Source organism: Brachycentrus maculatus, unplaced genomic scaffold (genome assembly GCF_059751285.1).
Source record: "Brachycentrus maculatus isolate JH-2025_06_01 unplaced genomic scaffold, ASM5975128v1 h1tg000285l, whole genome shotgun sequence".
Classification (NCBI taxonomy): Eukaryota; Metazoa; Arthropoda; class Insecta; order Trichoptera; family Brachycentridae; genus Brachycentrus; species Brachycentrus maculatus.
In genome coordinates, this window is record NW_028281036.1 from 1,521,451 (window position 1) to 1,538,313 (window position 16,863).

The 16,863-nt window shown below is 34.3% G+C and overlaps 2 protein-coding genes across 4 annotated transcripts in view; one reads left to right on the forward strand and one right to left on the reverse strand.

Moving 5' to 3' along the window:
• Positions 1 to 263: 263 nt before the first annotated feature.
• On the forward strand, positions 264 to 7,649 carry sqh (Myosin regulatory light chain sqh). 2 transcript variants are annotated; one of them, XM_088267228.1, is made up of 4 exons: positions 264 to 773; positions 2,001 to 2,199; positions 3,941 to 4,079; positions 5,343 to 7,649. In XM_088267228.1, exons 2-4 carry the CDS (start codon positions 2,010 to 2,012, stop codon positions 5,539 to 5,541), a joined length of 528 nt encoding a protein of 175 aa, XP_088123354.1. In that variant the 5' UTR covers positions 264 to 773; positions 2,001 to 2,009; the 3' UTR covers positions 5,542 to 7,649. The 2 variants fall into 2 exon arrangements, with proteins under 2 accessions (XP_088123354.1, XP_088123353.1); XM_088267227.1 differs by having other exon boundaries at positions 264 to 349.
• A 446-nt stretch (positions 7,650 to 8,095) lies between these two features.
• LOC148305152 (glucose dehydrogenase [FAD, quinone]-like) overlaps positions 8,096 to 16,863 on the reverse strand; it is a 51,287-nt gene continuing 42,519 nt past the window's right edge. For both annotated transcript variants that reach the window (XM_088267225.1, XM_088267226.1), the window contains exons 8-13: positions 15,314 to 15,574; positions 14,063 to 14,217; positions 13,383 to 13,548; positions 11,556 to 11,766; positions 10,010 to 10,054; positions 8,096 to 9,378 (exon numbers count right to left, since the gene is read on the reverse strand). In XM_088267225.1, coding sequence (XP_088123351.1) covers positions 9,146 to 9,378; positions 10,010 to 10,054; positions 11,556 to 11,766; positions 13,383 to 13,548; positions 14,063 to 14,217; positions 15,314 to 15,574 — 1,071 coding nt within the window. In that variant the 3' untranslated portion in view covers positions 8,096 to 9,145. The remainder of the gene's footprint in view (positions 9,379 to 10,009; positions 10,055 to 11,555; positions 11,767 to 13,382; positions 13,549 to 14,062; positions 14,218 to 15,313; positions 15,575 to 16,863) is intronic.

Sequence of the window (16,863 nt, forward strand, 5' to 3'; positions counted from 1 at the left end):
ATTCCAATAATTGACTTACTTTTCAGTACCTAGTTGATGCAAACAAAAAAAGTAAAAAAAGCGCAAGTGCCTCTACCAAAATAAACAATTTATACTTTCATCTACTTTTCCCAAACACGTCTTCTGTTTCAGAAAAAAATTCTTTAAATTTTAGCCTAAATTTATCTAAATTAGATATTTTAGAAATCTTTTTCAAATCCCCTTATACGGCAATTTCATTTTCGAAACTGAAAGATTGGTAACATTATTTTCTCTTATATGGCAATACATAATTAGTCATCAACTGACAAAATTGTGGAATTCTGGTCTGACAATCCCTAATTTTGTGTTGTTCGCGTTCATCGTTAAAGTAAGTACAAAAACTTGAAATTGAAAAAAGCACCTACTAATTTCTTGTCTTTTAATTGAGTCCATAATGCAATCAAATATTCAAGCGCGCCATTTATAGCCATATTAGGAAACGTCATCTTTCGCCTTCACCTGCGTACATTCTTTGTGTTAAATGTTGATTTAATCGTAAGTGTTTAGCTTTGTGATTCATATTTTAAGATCTCGATGTTTTAATTTGATTTTTTTAATAGTTTTAGATACGTTTGATCGACGTAGATGTACTTTAAATCGGTTTTCGGGCACATGTTGTGTTTGATCTATTTACCCTCTCTCAAGATTCTAAGATTGCATTAAGTCCTTTTTTGGGTGTGTTCATTTCTTTACACTAAGTCATTCATCATTATCGCCGACTGTGGTTAAGTACTTTTCGTAAAACTAAATCAGTAAGTATTCTTTATATTGTACCAAAAAATTCTCAGTGACTTCTTTTACACAGTAAAATGTTCAATTTATTTTCTTTGAAATGAGATGATGGTGCATTTTAGTTTGTACAAATAGTTTTTAAGTATGCAAACAAAAGTATATGTTAAATATTTTAGTAATTGGGAGTCTTGGGACATAAGGTTCGTCTAACATGGAGTGACCATGATAAGTAATATTTTATTTTTGATTTGTTAATAATAATAATTATATTAATCATGGATGATTTATATAGCGCCATTTTCGTAAAATACTACCTCAAGGGCGCTTATATTGAGGGTGTTATTTTATAAGATGCTAAAACTCATGATTCTCATACAAAATTGCAATTTAATTATATTAAAAATACTCAATTTAATTTAACATAACTGAAATGCAGTGATAATTACTACACAGTGAATGGGATAGTCTAATGATGTCGGTAACGCCGGAACCCGGTCGCTGGTCAAATAAAATTTATGTGGAAAAAAATATAAAGTTGTTATTTTATTCTATAAAATATTAAAATCAAACGTTGATTTGTAGAGTCTACTAAATTGTATTTTATTATTAAAATCATAAAAAAATAAAATCTGTGACAATTGTTTCACCTTGTTATGGCATTTTCAAACTAATGTGAAGATTAAATTAAATGGACTGATGGTCCTTATATAGCTATACAATTCAAGGTACTTAAGTAATAGTTAAAACATGTTCAGTAATAATTTATTGGGAAAATAAATTGAAAATGTCATAACAAGCCAAAACAATTGTCCCAAATTATATTTTATCACGTTAGTTTGAAAATGCCATATCAAGGCAACAAGGAAACAACTGTCCCAAATTGTATTTTTATGTGTTTTTAATAATAACATACAATTTAGTAGACCTCCGTAGTGTAATGGTCAGCACGCTCGGCTACCGTACTGGTGGTCCCGGGTTCGATTCCCAGGGGGGGGCAAATAAATATAAGTGATTTTTTTCACTCTTATATTTATTCAATATTACCCTGGACTGGTACCTGAAGCGGAGGGCTGATCACCTTTCCTTCATGTGTTAACGATCAAGATAACACTGCGTTTATATGATGCAGTGCCCTATGCACCGTTGGGGTGCGGATAAGGGTTTAAATGAATTTAGTAGATTAAAAATTAGTGTTTGATTTTAATATTCAATATATAAATTAATGTTAATTTAAACTTTTTGTATAGTAAGGCACAATGTCGTCCCGCAAGACCGCCGGCCGCCGTGGCACCACGAAGAAGCGCGCCCAGAGGGCCACCAGCAATGTGTTTGCCATGTTCGACCAGGCGCAAATCGCTGAGTTCAAGGAGGCCTTCAACATGATTGACCAAAACAGGGACGGGTTCATAGACAAGGACGACTTGCACGACATGCTCGCTTCTCTGGGTGAGTACTTGCGTAATTATTGTATTATACATAAGAAGTTACGGAGTGGCGACCCAGAACTGGACGTAGAAATGTCAAACGAGAAAAATCAAACTTTGATAATGCCCTAACAAGGCAAAACAATTGTCAAAATATAATTTTGTATGTGTTTTTGTTAATAAAATACAACTTAGTAGACTCAAAAAATCTGTGTTTGATTTAAAATTAATACATAAATTAAGTGGCTTGATATTTATTTTCAGTACATTTTATTATATTCTTAAACGTTAAAAACGATCTGCAGAAAAATCAAGTTTTTTGATTTATGACGTTGTTGAAAGGAGTGAGCGATGTGTAACAATAGAATTTAAGAAATACTTACTTAGTAAAATTAAAATTAATAAATGCTAAGATTTTAAACAAGGGTACTCAACTAAAATTATGAATAAAACACTTGTTTTTACCACTTGAGTATTATATTGTTAAAACTAATTTAGAAAGCTACAGATTGCTTCCATCTATGGGTGTATTCACAAATGTTTATATTCATAAATGAGTGTTTTATTTATAATTTAATCATGTTTTACCACTAAGTGAATGCCGAAACAGTAGATAACATAGGGAACTCATTAATTATTATTCTTATATCTTCATAATATTTCAAAAACCATTAATCATAGCATTGCCATTACCAGTTAAAATATTTATATATGATGAATCATTTTTCTGCGGTTTTATGTCTTGTCATTGCAATATATATTGTGTTGTCATCAGTTTTATTATGTGTTTACTGTACTTGTATTATGCTTATTAATTTATATTTTAAAAGTGCTTATCAATAATATTTTTAAACATGGATTTTCCTTGACTTTAATAATTTTAACATATTGCTCACTCCTTTCAAGATCATAAGTCATAAATCAAAAAACTTGATTTTTAGGAGAACGTTTTTAAATTTTAATAATATAATATAATGTTTTAAAAATAAATATCAAGCCACTTATTGAACTTTTTACCATGCAACAGATCTTTTTAGGTAAAACCTAAAGGTTTTTTCACCATTTGAAAAATATTAGTATATTCAAAAAAATAATTAAATAATAACAATACCTTTTCTTCAAAATGCAAAAACAACACCTTCTGCCCTGTAGTGGGTAAATATTGAGTTAAAACTATGTCTCTTTTGCTGGGATATAGTACAGTTTCTGGGCATTCCGAAAACATGCACAACTGAAAATTGACGATTTTTGATTTATGACGTTCTTGAAAGGGGTGAGCGATATAAAGAGACTCATGTTGAGTATTTAATCTTCTACAAGTGAAAGAGTTTACAAAACAATAAAGAAAATGTTGCCATTTACTTGGACAGATTACTTCCATTGGATAGATTGCCTTTTTCTGTTACTTTAGTTGTTAGATACTTTTTGCAACTCCTAAAAACATTTATTGAAAATTTTAACTTGCAGCCAGTACATTGTTTTTCAAAAATTGGGGGATTTTTGCCAAATCACTTCAATATTCTTTTTTTTTTCATCCATTCTGTATTTAAAAAAAAATTAAATCTATTAACTTTTTTTGTCCAGTGTGAATGAATAGGTTATTTGAATATCTTGATTATTTTCATTAGAATCATCCTATCGGTAGAAGTGTTAATTGCACGCAATATAATAACCCAGAAAAATGCTATTACCATTTTAACAGCCGTAAAAATATAAGTAATTTGTCTTAAAATTGGTGTTTTTTAATTAAATATTTTTTCCAGGTAAGAATCCGACAGATGACTACTTGGAGGGCATGATGAACGAAGCTCCTGGTCCCATCAATTTCACCATGTTCCTCACCCTGTTTGGTGAGAGACTGCAGGGAACTGATCCCGAAGAAGTTATCAAGAACGCCTTCGGGTAAGATTTTGCGCTTTATACTGATCATTTTGCTCAGCAGAACGTGGTTGTGAAAAGATTTCCTGCATTGTGTCTAAAGCTATCAAATAAATGTTGTCATATTTATATCATCCTTAATTACCAATTTGCTCTATTTTTTTTAAATCTACAAACAATTTCTGCAAAAGTTTCAAATATTTATTATTTCAAAGTGGTAGGTACCTTTGCTTTTATTCCTCAATTCATTCATTTTGAATATGGAGGATTTAAAATGTAAGGATACTTTATTTTTTGACATCTCATCAAAGATGAAGAAGAATATGGAAGTCTGGGCATTTACGGGGCTGACGACCGTCATAGGCTGGTTTAAGTGATCACTTTACACACGTGTAACATTCACCAATTCTACCCATTATTGACAACCACACTACTCAAATTCTTGGAAGTTCTATATATATGAACCAATTTAGAAACCTTGTTCTTGAATCAATAGAACTTCACTAGAGACATCTATTGGTGAGATGTAAAGAAGCTTTTTTATTAAGCAGAAACTCTTATATTAGTATGTGAGATCCGAATCCTGGATTATAATCACACACATGAGAAACGCCAGAAAATACCATTTTCATTTTTATTATTAAGCTTATAATTTGACCAGATAATTTATTAACAACATTTTGAGTGTGTCCAAATAAGTATAAGTATTACAAATAGTGTCAGTATTTGGACACACTCAAAATGTTGTAAGGATACTTTTTTTGAAATTTAATAATTTGATTTCGTTGAAATCTTGAAATTTAATAATTTGATTTTCGTTGAAATCACTTTTCTAACCCTTACCCGCACCCGATGGTGCATCATTGGGCACTGCATCGTATTGACGCAGTTTTATATTCATCGTTAACATATGATGAAAAGGTGATCAGCCCTCCGCTTCAGGTACCAGGGTAATATTAAATAAATATTAGAGTGAAAAATCACTTATATTTATTTGACTCCCCTCCTGGGAATTGAACACGGTACCTCTAGCACAGTACGGCTGTCCAAACTTAAAACACAGTAAGGGACATTTTTGTAGCACGTTTTTTTTGCATTTTTGGACCAAGTAGAATCTACTTGAAAATGAGAAAAAAAACGTACTGCAAAAAAAAAGTCCCTTACTGTGGTAAGGGAGTTTGAGTTTGGACAGCCGAGTAGCAAAACACGCTTACCATCACACCATGGAGGCGGACGATATAATATCTTATCACTAGGCTGCTGATATAAATTTGATCATTTACGCAGGTGTTTCGATGAAGAGAACAATGGTGTCATAAACGAGGAGCGACTCCGCGAGCTGCTGACCACCATGGGTGACCGTTTCTCCGATGAGGACGTGGACGAAATGTACCGGGAGGCGCCCATCCGGATGGGCGGCCTCTTTGACTACGTGGAGTTCACACGCATCCTCAAGCACGGAGCCAAGGAGAAGGATGAACAATAGAAAAACCAACGTAATATCAACATACTGATCCTTCTATTTACACATCGCCCAATGCGGTACAATGACACGCAATTATTGGTACTTAATTATTAAATCTGTTTTATATTTTGTGTTTGGTGATGCCCTAAACAATATTTATATCCCAAACGCAACAAACGTGATGAAACGTTAGAAAACATGCAAAATCAACACTGGAAATTGATAAAGGTTGAAGTGACTTGATACCTTTGTACAAATTACTATTGCAAAAATTATGAGTCTACAATTTAAATATCTTGTCTGAGTTTCTCATTTTAAATCTTCTTCTTCTAACCCTTATTCGCACCCAATGGTGCATAGGGCACCACATCAAATGAAACCAGTGTTATTTTGATCGTTGAATACACAAAGGGAAGGTGATCAGCCTTCCGCTTCAGGTATATCAATCCAGGGTTATATTGAATAAATATTGGACTGGAAAATCACTAATATTTATTTTGACCCTCTTGGGTATCGAACCCGGGACCTCCAGCATGGTAGCCTACCGTGCTAACTACGTCACTATGGAAACGGATTAGCCATTTTATATATGTAGAATTTTTTAAAGACAGAAGAAAAAAATACTGAAAATTATCCCAGACTCGTATTGTTGAAAAAGTTTATTTTTGTTTTTCAAAATAGAGCGCAGAAAACATTGTAAAGTTGAATTATTTAGACAAAGAAGCTAATTCTTGATTATTTTTTTCAGCAATAGTTACAATAATATTCCTAAACTGCATTATTTGTGATCTTATCTCCGGTGAATTCATTTGTTTCTCAGGATACATTTTATCTTGCATGTTCAGTGAATTTTGATACAGCTAAATTGGGTCAGTGTATTGCCATATGAATTTTATAGTTTTTTTTTCTGTAAATTAAACAGATTTAAATGAAATAAAAGAGTGTTATTCAAAATAATTATTGTACCACACATATTATTTTAGTATATTATATTATATATACCTTTTTTGTAAATAGAAGTTTCCTGTATTATGTTTAACAGTTTCCTTTCCAAATATTGTCTCGCAAATTTATTTTTCTTAATGCTTGGAAATTTTATTTTAGTTTTATTTCCTATTTTATCATTCCTTGACAGTATTTTGATAGACTTACATAATATTTTAGTAATGATCTGTTTATTATTATACTGCAGGTAGGAATCTTTTATAAAGACAAAGTAAAGGAGTTCTTTTGAAAATATTTTTAAATTATAACATTGTAATTTTGATTAAAAATGAGTTTAAATTTAGGGCCTTGCATGTAGAGGGAGGCAAATTACGGAATTTTCAATTTTGGATGTGCTCCATTCTTGCACCAAAATTACGTAAAATCATTTTTATTTTCTTAAATTCTTAATTAAATCATAGATGTATGTATTTTAATGTAAAAAAATAATATGTTGTAGGAGTTTTTTCTCACATTAAAAATCACCATTATCTAGACGTCTCTTCATCTTGCTTAAAAAATGTCCTAAGAATAAGATGTTTTTTATGAGATCTTCATGGGTCTAAACAACTGGCATTTTTTCCCATCGTCAAACCAGATAATACTTATATAACTGCCAAAAATGCATCTGCCTCCCTTTTAATGCAAGGACTTCTATCGCATTTATTTTTTGGTATGTATAGCAAGTGCAGTTGTGTTTTATGATCTTGTTAATTAAAGCAGATTACTAGTGGTAACTGAAAAACTAACAAAAAAGCTTTTTCCTGTGCCATGTTTTAAACGCAACAAAGAACTGCGTACAACCAAATAAGTTTTTGTGTCAAATGATGTATTGTTTTTGGTGCTCTATAGAAATTAACTTAAGCAATGGGTTAAAAAAAAAAAATTAATTACCCTTTTTATTATACTCTGCAATGATGAAATTTAGAGAGCCCATCGGTGGAAATTTTAAATCCAGATTGGTTTGGAAGTTTTTATTTTATTTTATTATTTAGATACTTGTACCACATTTTTGTTTTAACAATATTTCTAGTTGTGTGATTCTATCATGTATGCATTGTTAAATGTATACACATTATGTATTCAGTAGTTTATATTTGTATTTTTATATTACAAATAAATATTTATTATTGGCGACATTAGAGGTTTTTTTTTTCTGGCTGTATTGTGTATTTCTTCTTTTTGTCTCGCTTAATGTTGTGGTCTTATCTGATGTCAGTCACTAAGTAAATACTTCCCTCACGGTTCTGGCTAAAGGCAGTCCAAGTAACAAATAGTAAAAAAATGGGTTAAGTATGTTATATTTAGTTTATCTTAAAACTACTGAAGTTCAAGTGAATGACAGTGTGATGACCTATTGTTAAAAGTTTGAATGTGCCGTGGCGTAGTTGGGTAGACTGCGAAACTGGCGTTGGGGGTTCGATTCCCGCCAAATTCGAGGAAGATTTATTTTTAATCGGTCAGGGTGTTTGTGATATATTTTTCACATCTACCTTCCCTATCCTTATTATCCTATCTGCAGACATGCCTCTAAAATAGAGGCTTTGCGGGTTATTCCCTTAAAAAAATAAAATGAATGAAGTAATTTAACTTTGTATCATGAATAATTGAACATAGTTTTCAATCCATTAGTTGAGTGTTTTTTCTCTCTCAACTAATCCTTTTTGTAATACCAAAAATGAAAATCATAAAATATTTAACATAAATTTATTTCTTCAGAACAAATCAATCTGAACCAACTTAAAAATACGATTTCCAAGTCTGAGAGGTACACACTGCTTGGAGTTGCTATGGTCGGTACTATTCTCAATTTTAATGCGTAAATTTCATTTGGTGGCAATTTTTATATTGAAATTGAGAATGGCACCAACTGCTGCAGCTCTAAGATGCATGTTTGTTCCCGGACCTTAGTCCGAAGACTTCTTATTGCCAATCACATTTAAAGTTCTCATGTGCTTTGCTGTTCATCAAATGCTCCTAGATATTTGACAAACCTGCGTGTGAATACGGGTGGGTATCTATGTCAACTTTCTTCATAGGAAATTCATTTGGCGATTCATTACTGCCAATATAAAATATATATGTATATTTTTTAATTAATCCATTTTTATTCTTTTAAACTCTATGAGTTTGATAATGTCTTAATAAGACGAAACGCATCACATATTTTCATTATATATATCGTAGTCGTACAGGAGAAAGTGACCAACTACCAAAACGTAAAATGTTAAGGAGAGCCATTTAAGTCACTTTTGCTTGGCAAGAAAATAAACATCAATGCAGTTAGTAATTTTTAACAAATCAATATATTATATGTCCAAGTTTTAAATCCTTTGGGATTTTTTTCAGGGCAATGTTATGCTAGTAAGATATCAAATAGTCAATGATCACGTTTTTGTAAAAAATGCACTTGGTCTCTTTCTCCTGTATGACTACGATATGTAAGTAAAAGTAGAATTCAACCTAATGACCTTGTTTAATTACCCAAAAATTTTAAATGGAATTCTACCAACTGTCTGGAGTTATAATAAATTAACAATTTTTGCCAGTATAACGATATTATCTTTTTTGTGAATGATTGATTGCTATTTCAGTGTGTCAAGAGAAAATATCGCTGCTTATACTCAAATATATATACTATTTAAGCGCTGGGAGGTGGGTCTGTAGCAGTGCCATGTATCCGGAGCCATTCTATGTTCTGCTTGAAGGTGTTGTGCGGGGGGTAGTGATAGCCATCGTGGTTCTTATTTTGGTGTCCAGTGTGTTCTTCTCCAAACCTCTGGAACACCGTGGGGGGTTTGTTAGTCTCCCAAGTGTTCTTTACGAATACGACTCCTTTCTCGGCTATCATGATGGCCGGTGCTGCGGTGTTGCCTGTAAAAAAATATTTAAAAATAGATTCTTATACCAGAATATAATACCATTTTGGGCGGAATTGCTATTAGTCAAAATAATTTGAATAAGGTAACTGGTTTTAATTTCATTTATTTGCTTTGGCAGTAACTTTGTGGTAATCTATCCATTTTTAATATAAATTTTACTTGGTAAATATCACTATTTCTTAAAATCCGTACAAACACCTTACAGTGTTTGAAAATGATGTGGAATGCATCACAATTCATGTCACAATAGATTTTTAGAAATAATGGTATTTACCAAGCAAAACTTAAACTAAAACTGGGTTCAAAATAAGTACGAAATCGAATATGATATTTTTAGGCATTTTCAAGTATGTGAAATAATGAATCTCACATGCATAAATGAGGGTATCAACTAAAAACTTAACTCCAACCATAGATATAATCTGTGAAGCTTATGCTAAAAGCGTGATGTGCGTTGTCAGGTATGTACATATGCAACATTCCAAAATTTTAGTAATATGCATGTCAATAATGGGTAGAATGGTGAATCTTTAACAGTGTATATAATGATCACTAAATACACAGTCTAAATAAACATCCATGTTGAGATATCAATAAAAATCTGTCAGCAAAAAAAAAAATACCTGAGACAACAGTTGGGATGATGGAGCAGTCCATAACACGTAATCCTGAAATTCAACAATAAAATAATGTAAATAAACATAATTTTAATTTTCTCTTTTGCCTGTATAAAACAAATTAAACGTAAGCAGGTCTATTGGTATAATAATAATATTGAAAGCAAATTGGATGATTCTTCCTTTAGTGTAAGGTAGAGAATTGAAAGATATTGTAAGTGGGTAAGCTATTGACTAACTAACTAACTAACCATCACACCGCTTCCCCGCAGGGGTAGGCAGAGAGAATCGAACGCCAAACCACTCGGTCTTTGCAAACATTCTTTGCCTCTTCTACATTCATGCATCTCCTCATACATACCCGACGATTATTACGACTCCTGACCCGGCCGCTTTCAAGTATTTGACATACCTGATTGTGCCAAGTTTTCCTCGGTCGTCCTCTGCTTCTTTTTCCAACTACATTCGCCTCATAAATTTGTTTAACCGTTCTTTCTTCACTCATACGCTCCACATGTCCAAACCATCTCAACATACCTTTCTTAATTTTATCGATAATGCTTATCTCAGCCTTACATTCTTTCCTTATTTCATCATTCGAACATCTATCAAACATCGTTTTGCCACACATTCGTCTGAGCGATCGCATTTTGACTGCATTCAGTCTGCTTTCATCCTTCTTTTGCCAACTCCATGCTTCACTTCCATACATAAGGCTTGGAACCAGAACTCCATTGTGTACTGCCAGTTTAGCTTTCGCTGATAGATTTTTATTTGCTAAAACTGATTTTAGTGCACCATTCACTCTGTTCCCAGCATTCACTCTCCTTTCTATGTCTTTATCAATCTTTCCATCCCTAGAAAACATACTACCCAAATATATGAAATCATCTACCTGTTCCAAAATCTCCCCATTTACCAATATCGACTGAATATGAAAATAACCTTTATTACACAAATAACTGACTCTCTTTCCATGAATCGTTAAGACAGGTCATGAATTGGTCAGGTTTCTATGAATCGTAATCAATATGGCTGTCCAAACTTAAAACACAGTAAGGGACATTTTTTTTGTAGTACGTTTTTTTTGCATTTTTGGACTAAGTAGAATCTACTTAGTCCAAAAATGCAAAAAAAAAATGTACTACAAAAAAATGTCAGTTACTGTGTTTTGAGTTTGGGCAGCCGAATAACCCTCAACTTAATTTTTTTAAACCCAGGTAACATTTAACGTAATTTTTTTCTTTTCTTAAAATACCGTTTTTGTATTGAAAAAGTTTTCTTCCAAATAACTATACGGTTTTAAAAAGAAAAGAATTGTTGAAAAGTGAGGAGTCAAAAAATTATGATTTTTTTCAATTCACAGTGAGAAATATTCTACTTTCTTCGATTATACGCGCTCTATACCCACTCCCAAACCCAAAGAATGCGCTAAGCTAATGCGCACTAAGCTAGACACATTTGCAAAGACGTTTGCAGAGACATTCTATTCTCTCTCCCTACGATTGTGGGAGAGAAGCAAGACAATTAGTTAGCTGAGTTCATTATTCACCTTTGACGCCGATAACTTTGAGTTCGGGGTCCACGACGGCCAGGGGGTCGGAGCGGGGGCCCATCTTGCAGGTGCCCACCTGGTGGTTCTCGGGCCCCGTGACGACGCGCATGTAGCACCTCCAGTACTCGTCGCTGCCCCAGGCGCCCGACTGGGCGCATTCCGGCAGCGGCTTCTTGTCTATCTTGATCCCCCACCTTTCTTGAAGAATCTAAAAATTAAATTTCAATTAAAAAAGGATTTGTTAAAAAATTCATACCATGTGCCAATTTTTTGCCTTGCATCCTCCCAAGTCAGATCCGCGTCCCGAAGTTCTGACGAGAACTGCCGACGAATTGTCAGCAGTGGTCGTCCTGGGCGGCGCGAACCTGATGCCTTGCAAAAGAGGCAAGCTTGATTAAGGTTCTCAGGAGGCATGCGGAGTACAACTCGAGCACAATTTTTCACCAGTTTTAAAATAGGGATAGAGCTATGATCTGCTTAACTCGTTGACTGCCACGGCAATTTTCAGGATTCTAGTCTAAAAAGCCAATTTCACAAACAATAAAAATATTGTTTTGCTTCTTGATTTTTAATAAAGAATTTATTAGTATATTTTCTGTTCATTTATCAATAAATTTTCTGTTCATGTAAGGCAGCGTTGATTTTTTGTTCTCTTCCCAGAAGCCATCTAACCATATTAGCGCTGATATACTGGGAATTTTACTGTAGCTGCACGAATATGGCAAATAAATACAGTACAAGATAACCCATAGTCGTCGTCCTCTAGCAAAGAATAAAATGCGTACATTGTATTCTCGTAAGTTAGCTCGTTAGTTGGCAGTCAACGTGTTAAGGAAGAAAAAAGAATCACAGATTATGTTATGCATGTTGAACATGACTTGTAAATGCACTTTTACCCATGCGCCAGTAATGCTAGGAGATGTATAATTTTCACTGTTCTAACGCATGATTTGCCCCTATGAGCATAGTCTCACTCATGTCCCCGCCCCAAGGAATGGGAAGATTCTCCTATCACAATAGCGTAGAATTATGTGCAAATTAAAATATGGACGGCTACTCATTTGCGCATGTGTGATGGTGTAGACGATAGTTTGGCTAAAGTTCCAGCGGGAACTTTTCTTCATATAAAAACAATACTGGATGTTGAAATTGAATTATAGTTATAGATAAATTTAATTGTATGTGAAATTGTGTGTGTAACAAACATCATAGACTACATCTATGATTGAAGACGTTTTTAGCATATACCTTTATTTATGCATGTGAGATTCAATCTTAATTGCCTGGCGCCATGGCGTAGTTGGGTAGACGCTCGACTGCGAAACTGGCATTGCGGGTTCGATACCCATCAAGTGCAAAACAAATTCATCAATTGGTCTGGACATTTGCTATTTATTTTTCACATTTACCTTCCCTATTCTTACTATCCTACCTGCAGACAAGCCTCTAATAGAGGCTTTGCGGGTTATTCCAAAAAAAAAATATTTCACCCTGCATATCCATACCACCCTGAAGAAATATTCCTAATCTTTTCAATTATCTCTAGTTCAGCTTTACATTCCTTTCTAATATTTTCAATTTAAATTCTGTCATACAACAATTTTCCACATATTCTTCATGAGGAAACACATTTCAACGGTGCTCACTCCACGTTTGCCAATTCCATGTTTCGCTTTCATACATCATTGTTGGTACTAGCAGTCCGTTGCAAACTGTCACTTTAGCTTCCATGGACATATTTTTGTTTGCAATCACAATCACAAAGCACCTTCGATAATTGATATTTTTTCTTCTTTGTTAGTACATATTTGAATTATATTATACCTTAGAACCTCCGAAGGATAAAGCAATGTGGATAGCGTCAATTAGAGTTTGGATGTCTTCTTCTTCAGTCAGGTAGTTGGGGTACATGAGCGGGGGGTGAAGGGGATCATTGTCCTTCAGCGTCAGGTAACCTCGGCTCTTGGGATGCAGGACTACCGGGTTTATCCTGGGAAAAAAAAAGAAACTTTGTAATGATGTTACACAATATTTTGAGTGTGTCCAAATCTTTGTTTACAAATTCTGGGTTTGTCTCTACATTGATGAAAAAGGATATGGAAGTCTGGGTATTTACAGGGCTTACAGCCTATTATGGGATGGTTTATTCTATTCACCATTCTAAACATGATTGAAGCATAAATATAACTTCCGAAATTTGAGTCGTGTAGTTGTCAAATGATTGATTGATCCCTCTATCCATACTTAATCCACACATGAGGGTGGAATGGTGAATGTTGTAAAGAGATCACTTAAACCAGCCTGTGACAGCTCTATAAATACCCAGACTTCCATATTCTTCTTCATCATTAAAATTCATCATGTAACTCTGTAGCATGAAATTTTGTTTATAATTTTTTCAATAGATGTCAGCAGTGTAATAATAAGTTATATTTAAAGGACAACTTGACTTTTGCAGTTATTATTGTGAATTTAATAGGGCTCAATAAAATATATAGACTCACGTCAGTTCTTCAACTGCTTCGGGATGTTCAGGATCGCTGACTTCACCAAACTCTCCGGTTCTGGAGCAACCGGCTCGGAATCCTCGGAAGAAGAACTGCAAGTCGGGATGCTGTCCAGAGGGATCTGCGTACTTGGAGCTCATGATTCCAGTCACCTAAAGTTTTATAAAACATATCATTACATGTAAAATGATGATTTTTAAATTATCAAGCGAACCTAAAAAGTACCAAGCGAACCTAGTACGCCCTAGAAAGTTGACGCAACAGAGATGGTGAAACATTATCCCTTGGTAATAATCTTTTTCACATGCTAGTTCTTGGCACCATCTAAGATTGAGTTCAAATAAGCTTAATAAGATTTTTAATCGATGTTTTTAAAGCATAGTTAGCTAGTTAATCACTATGCCAACGCACCAGCTATGATTGCGTTAAAATTACAATTTAAGTAAAAAAATTAAATCGATGTTTTCAGAGCATAGTTAGTTAAGGCGTTTGTGCACTACACGGAATTTTACCGTCTGGCACTTCAGTTAGCGTGATAAAACGATGATTGGCTTGTGCTTTTGTCAATCTTTCTTCGGATCGGTGCGTAAACACGTTGCGCGTAAATTCCATCACGCTAAACTGTCGTAGTCGCTTTTATTTTTCAAAACCGGACTGCCGGACAGTAAAATTCCGTGTAGTGCACAAATCCCCTTAGTTAGTTGGCACCATCTATGATTGCGTTCAAATCACAAGTTTAATAAAAAAAAAAATGTTTTCAAAGCATATTTTATTTATTATTTTGGCATTTCCTTTGTGGTAAGACATAATGAAATTGTAAAATTTAGACCTGAAGATTGAAGCATAGCTTCCGAAACTACTTGTTTTAATAAAATAAACTCAAGTGGTAAAAAATAGGTGTTTTTCTTTTACAATTTTCAAAGCATAGTTAAAAAGTTAAAAAATTTAAACATAGTTAAAAAACTAACTAACCATCATGCTGGTTCCCCGCAGGGGTAGGCAGAGAGAATGGAACGCCACACCACTCTGTCTTTACAAACTTTCTTCGCCTCTTCCACGTTCATGCATCTCCTCATACTTACCCGCTGATTGTTACGACTCCTAACCTGACCACTTACAAGTATTTGGCATACCTGATCGTGCCATGTTTTTCTCGGTCTTCCTCTGCTTTTTTTCCCAATTACATTCGCCTCATAAATTTGTTTATTACATAGTTAGCTTGTGGAAAATGGTCCCAAATTCGGTTACCTGCGACATTCCGGTGGAAGACAGGCTGCCCCTCCTGGAGAGCAGGTACTCCACCACGTTGACCCAGTCCAGGTGGTGCTTGGCCTTCTCCTTCTCGAGGGTGAAGGAGATGTAGGTAGTGACGTGGTTGTGCAGGTTCTTGCCCACCCCGGGCAGGTCGTGCACCACCGGGACGCCGACCCTCTGGAGGTCCTCCCGAGGGCCCACTCCCGAGTGCAGCAGCAGATGCGGAGAGTTGATGGACCCTCCGGACAATATCACCTATGAAAGATAATACGTTAATTGAATCTTAACACATTGTTGTCAGGCAGTTTTTTCATCAACCCCGATCCTAATTATATGTTTATTCTGGGTGGCAGTTCGGCATTTTGTATTCTGGCTTGGTTTATGGCAGGATGTGGTTTTGTCAAGTGAGAAAAGCCAAATTGTCATGGAAACAGGATAACAAAGGAACCAGAGAACCGCATATATCGCTCACTCCTTTCAACAACGTCATAAATCAAAAAACTTGATTTTTCTGGAGAACGTTTTTAGAGTTTAAAATTATAATACAATGTATTAAAAATAAATTACTAGCCACTTATTGAACTTTTTACTGTGCAACAGATCTTTTTAGGTAAAACCTGAAGGTTTTTTCTCCATTTGAAAAATATTAAGTATGTTTAAAAAAATAATTAAACAATACCATTTCTTCAAAATGCAAAAACAACACTTTCTGTCCTGTAGCAGGTAAATATTAAGTAAAAAATATACCTCTTTTGCTGGGATATAGTACATTTTCCGGGCATTCCGAAAACATGCACAACTGAAAATTGGCATTTTTCGATTTATGACGTTCTTGAAAGGAGTGAGCGATATGTCATATACATTAAATAGAGGTAGATTTTTAGGAAAAAAATGTTAGTATCACACGACTCATCAGTTGCAATTAATATTGCGGAAACTAGCTTAACATCTTCGACTTGCTGCTCTGTTACATGGGAAAACATTTTGGAAATTCTGTCTTGCACTGTTTTTGCAGATAGATATTCGCATAACCCGAGGACCTCTTATAGCTTCTCTTATTATTTCAGAACCACTATCAGAATCACTATCCACTTCACTGTCATTTTTTTCAATATCACTAGGATCTTCTGAAAAAATATCCAAACAAATTCTTACTTACTTACTTATAACTCTTATCCGCACCCAATGGTGCATAGGGCACTCCATCGAATTGACGCAGTGTTTTCTTGATCATTACTTACATTAAGGCAAGGTGATCAATCTTTTCGCTTTAGGAACCAGTCCAGGGTATTAAATAAATATTACAGTGTAAAATTACTAATATTTATTTTCACCCCCCTGGGAATCGAACCCGGGACCTCCAGCACGGTAGCTAAACATGCTGACCATTACACCACGGGAGCGGACAAACAAATTTGGTCGGACCATAAAAAATATCACAGACACTCAAAATAAGATTTGAAAAGGGCTGAATCCAGGTAAAGTTTCATAGTCATAAAATTTTAGAAATAAGATACAAACGTTCATGAAATCATCTCGTAGCC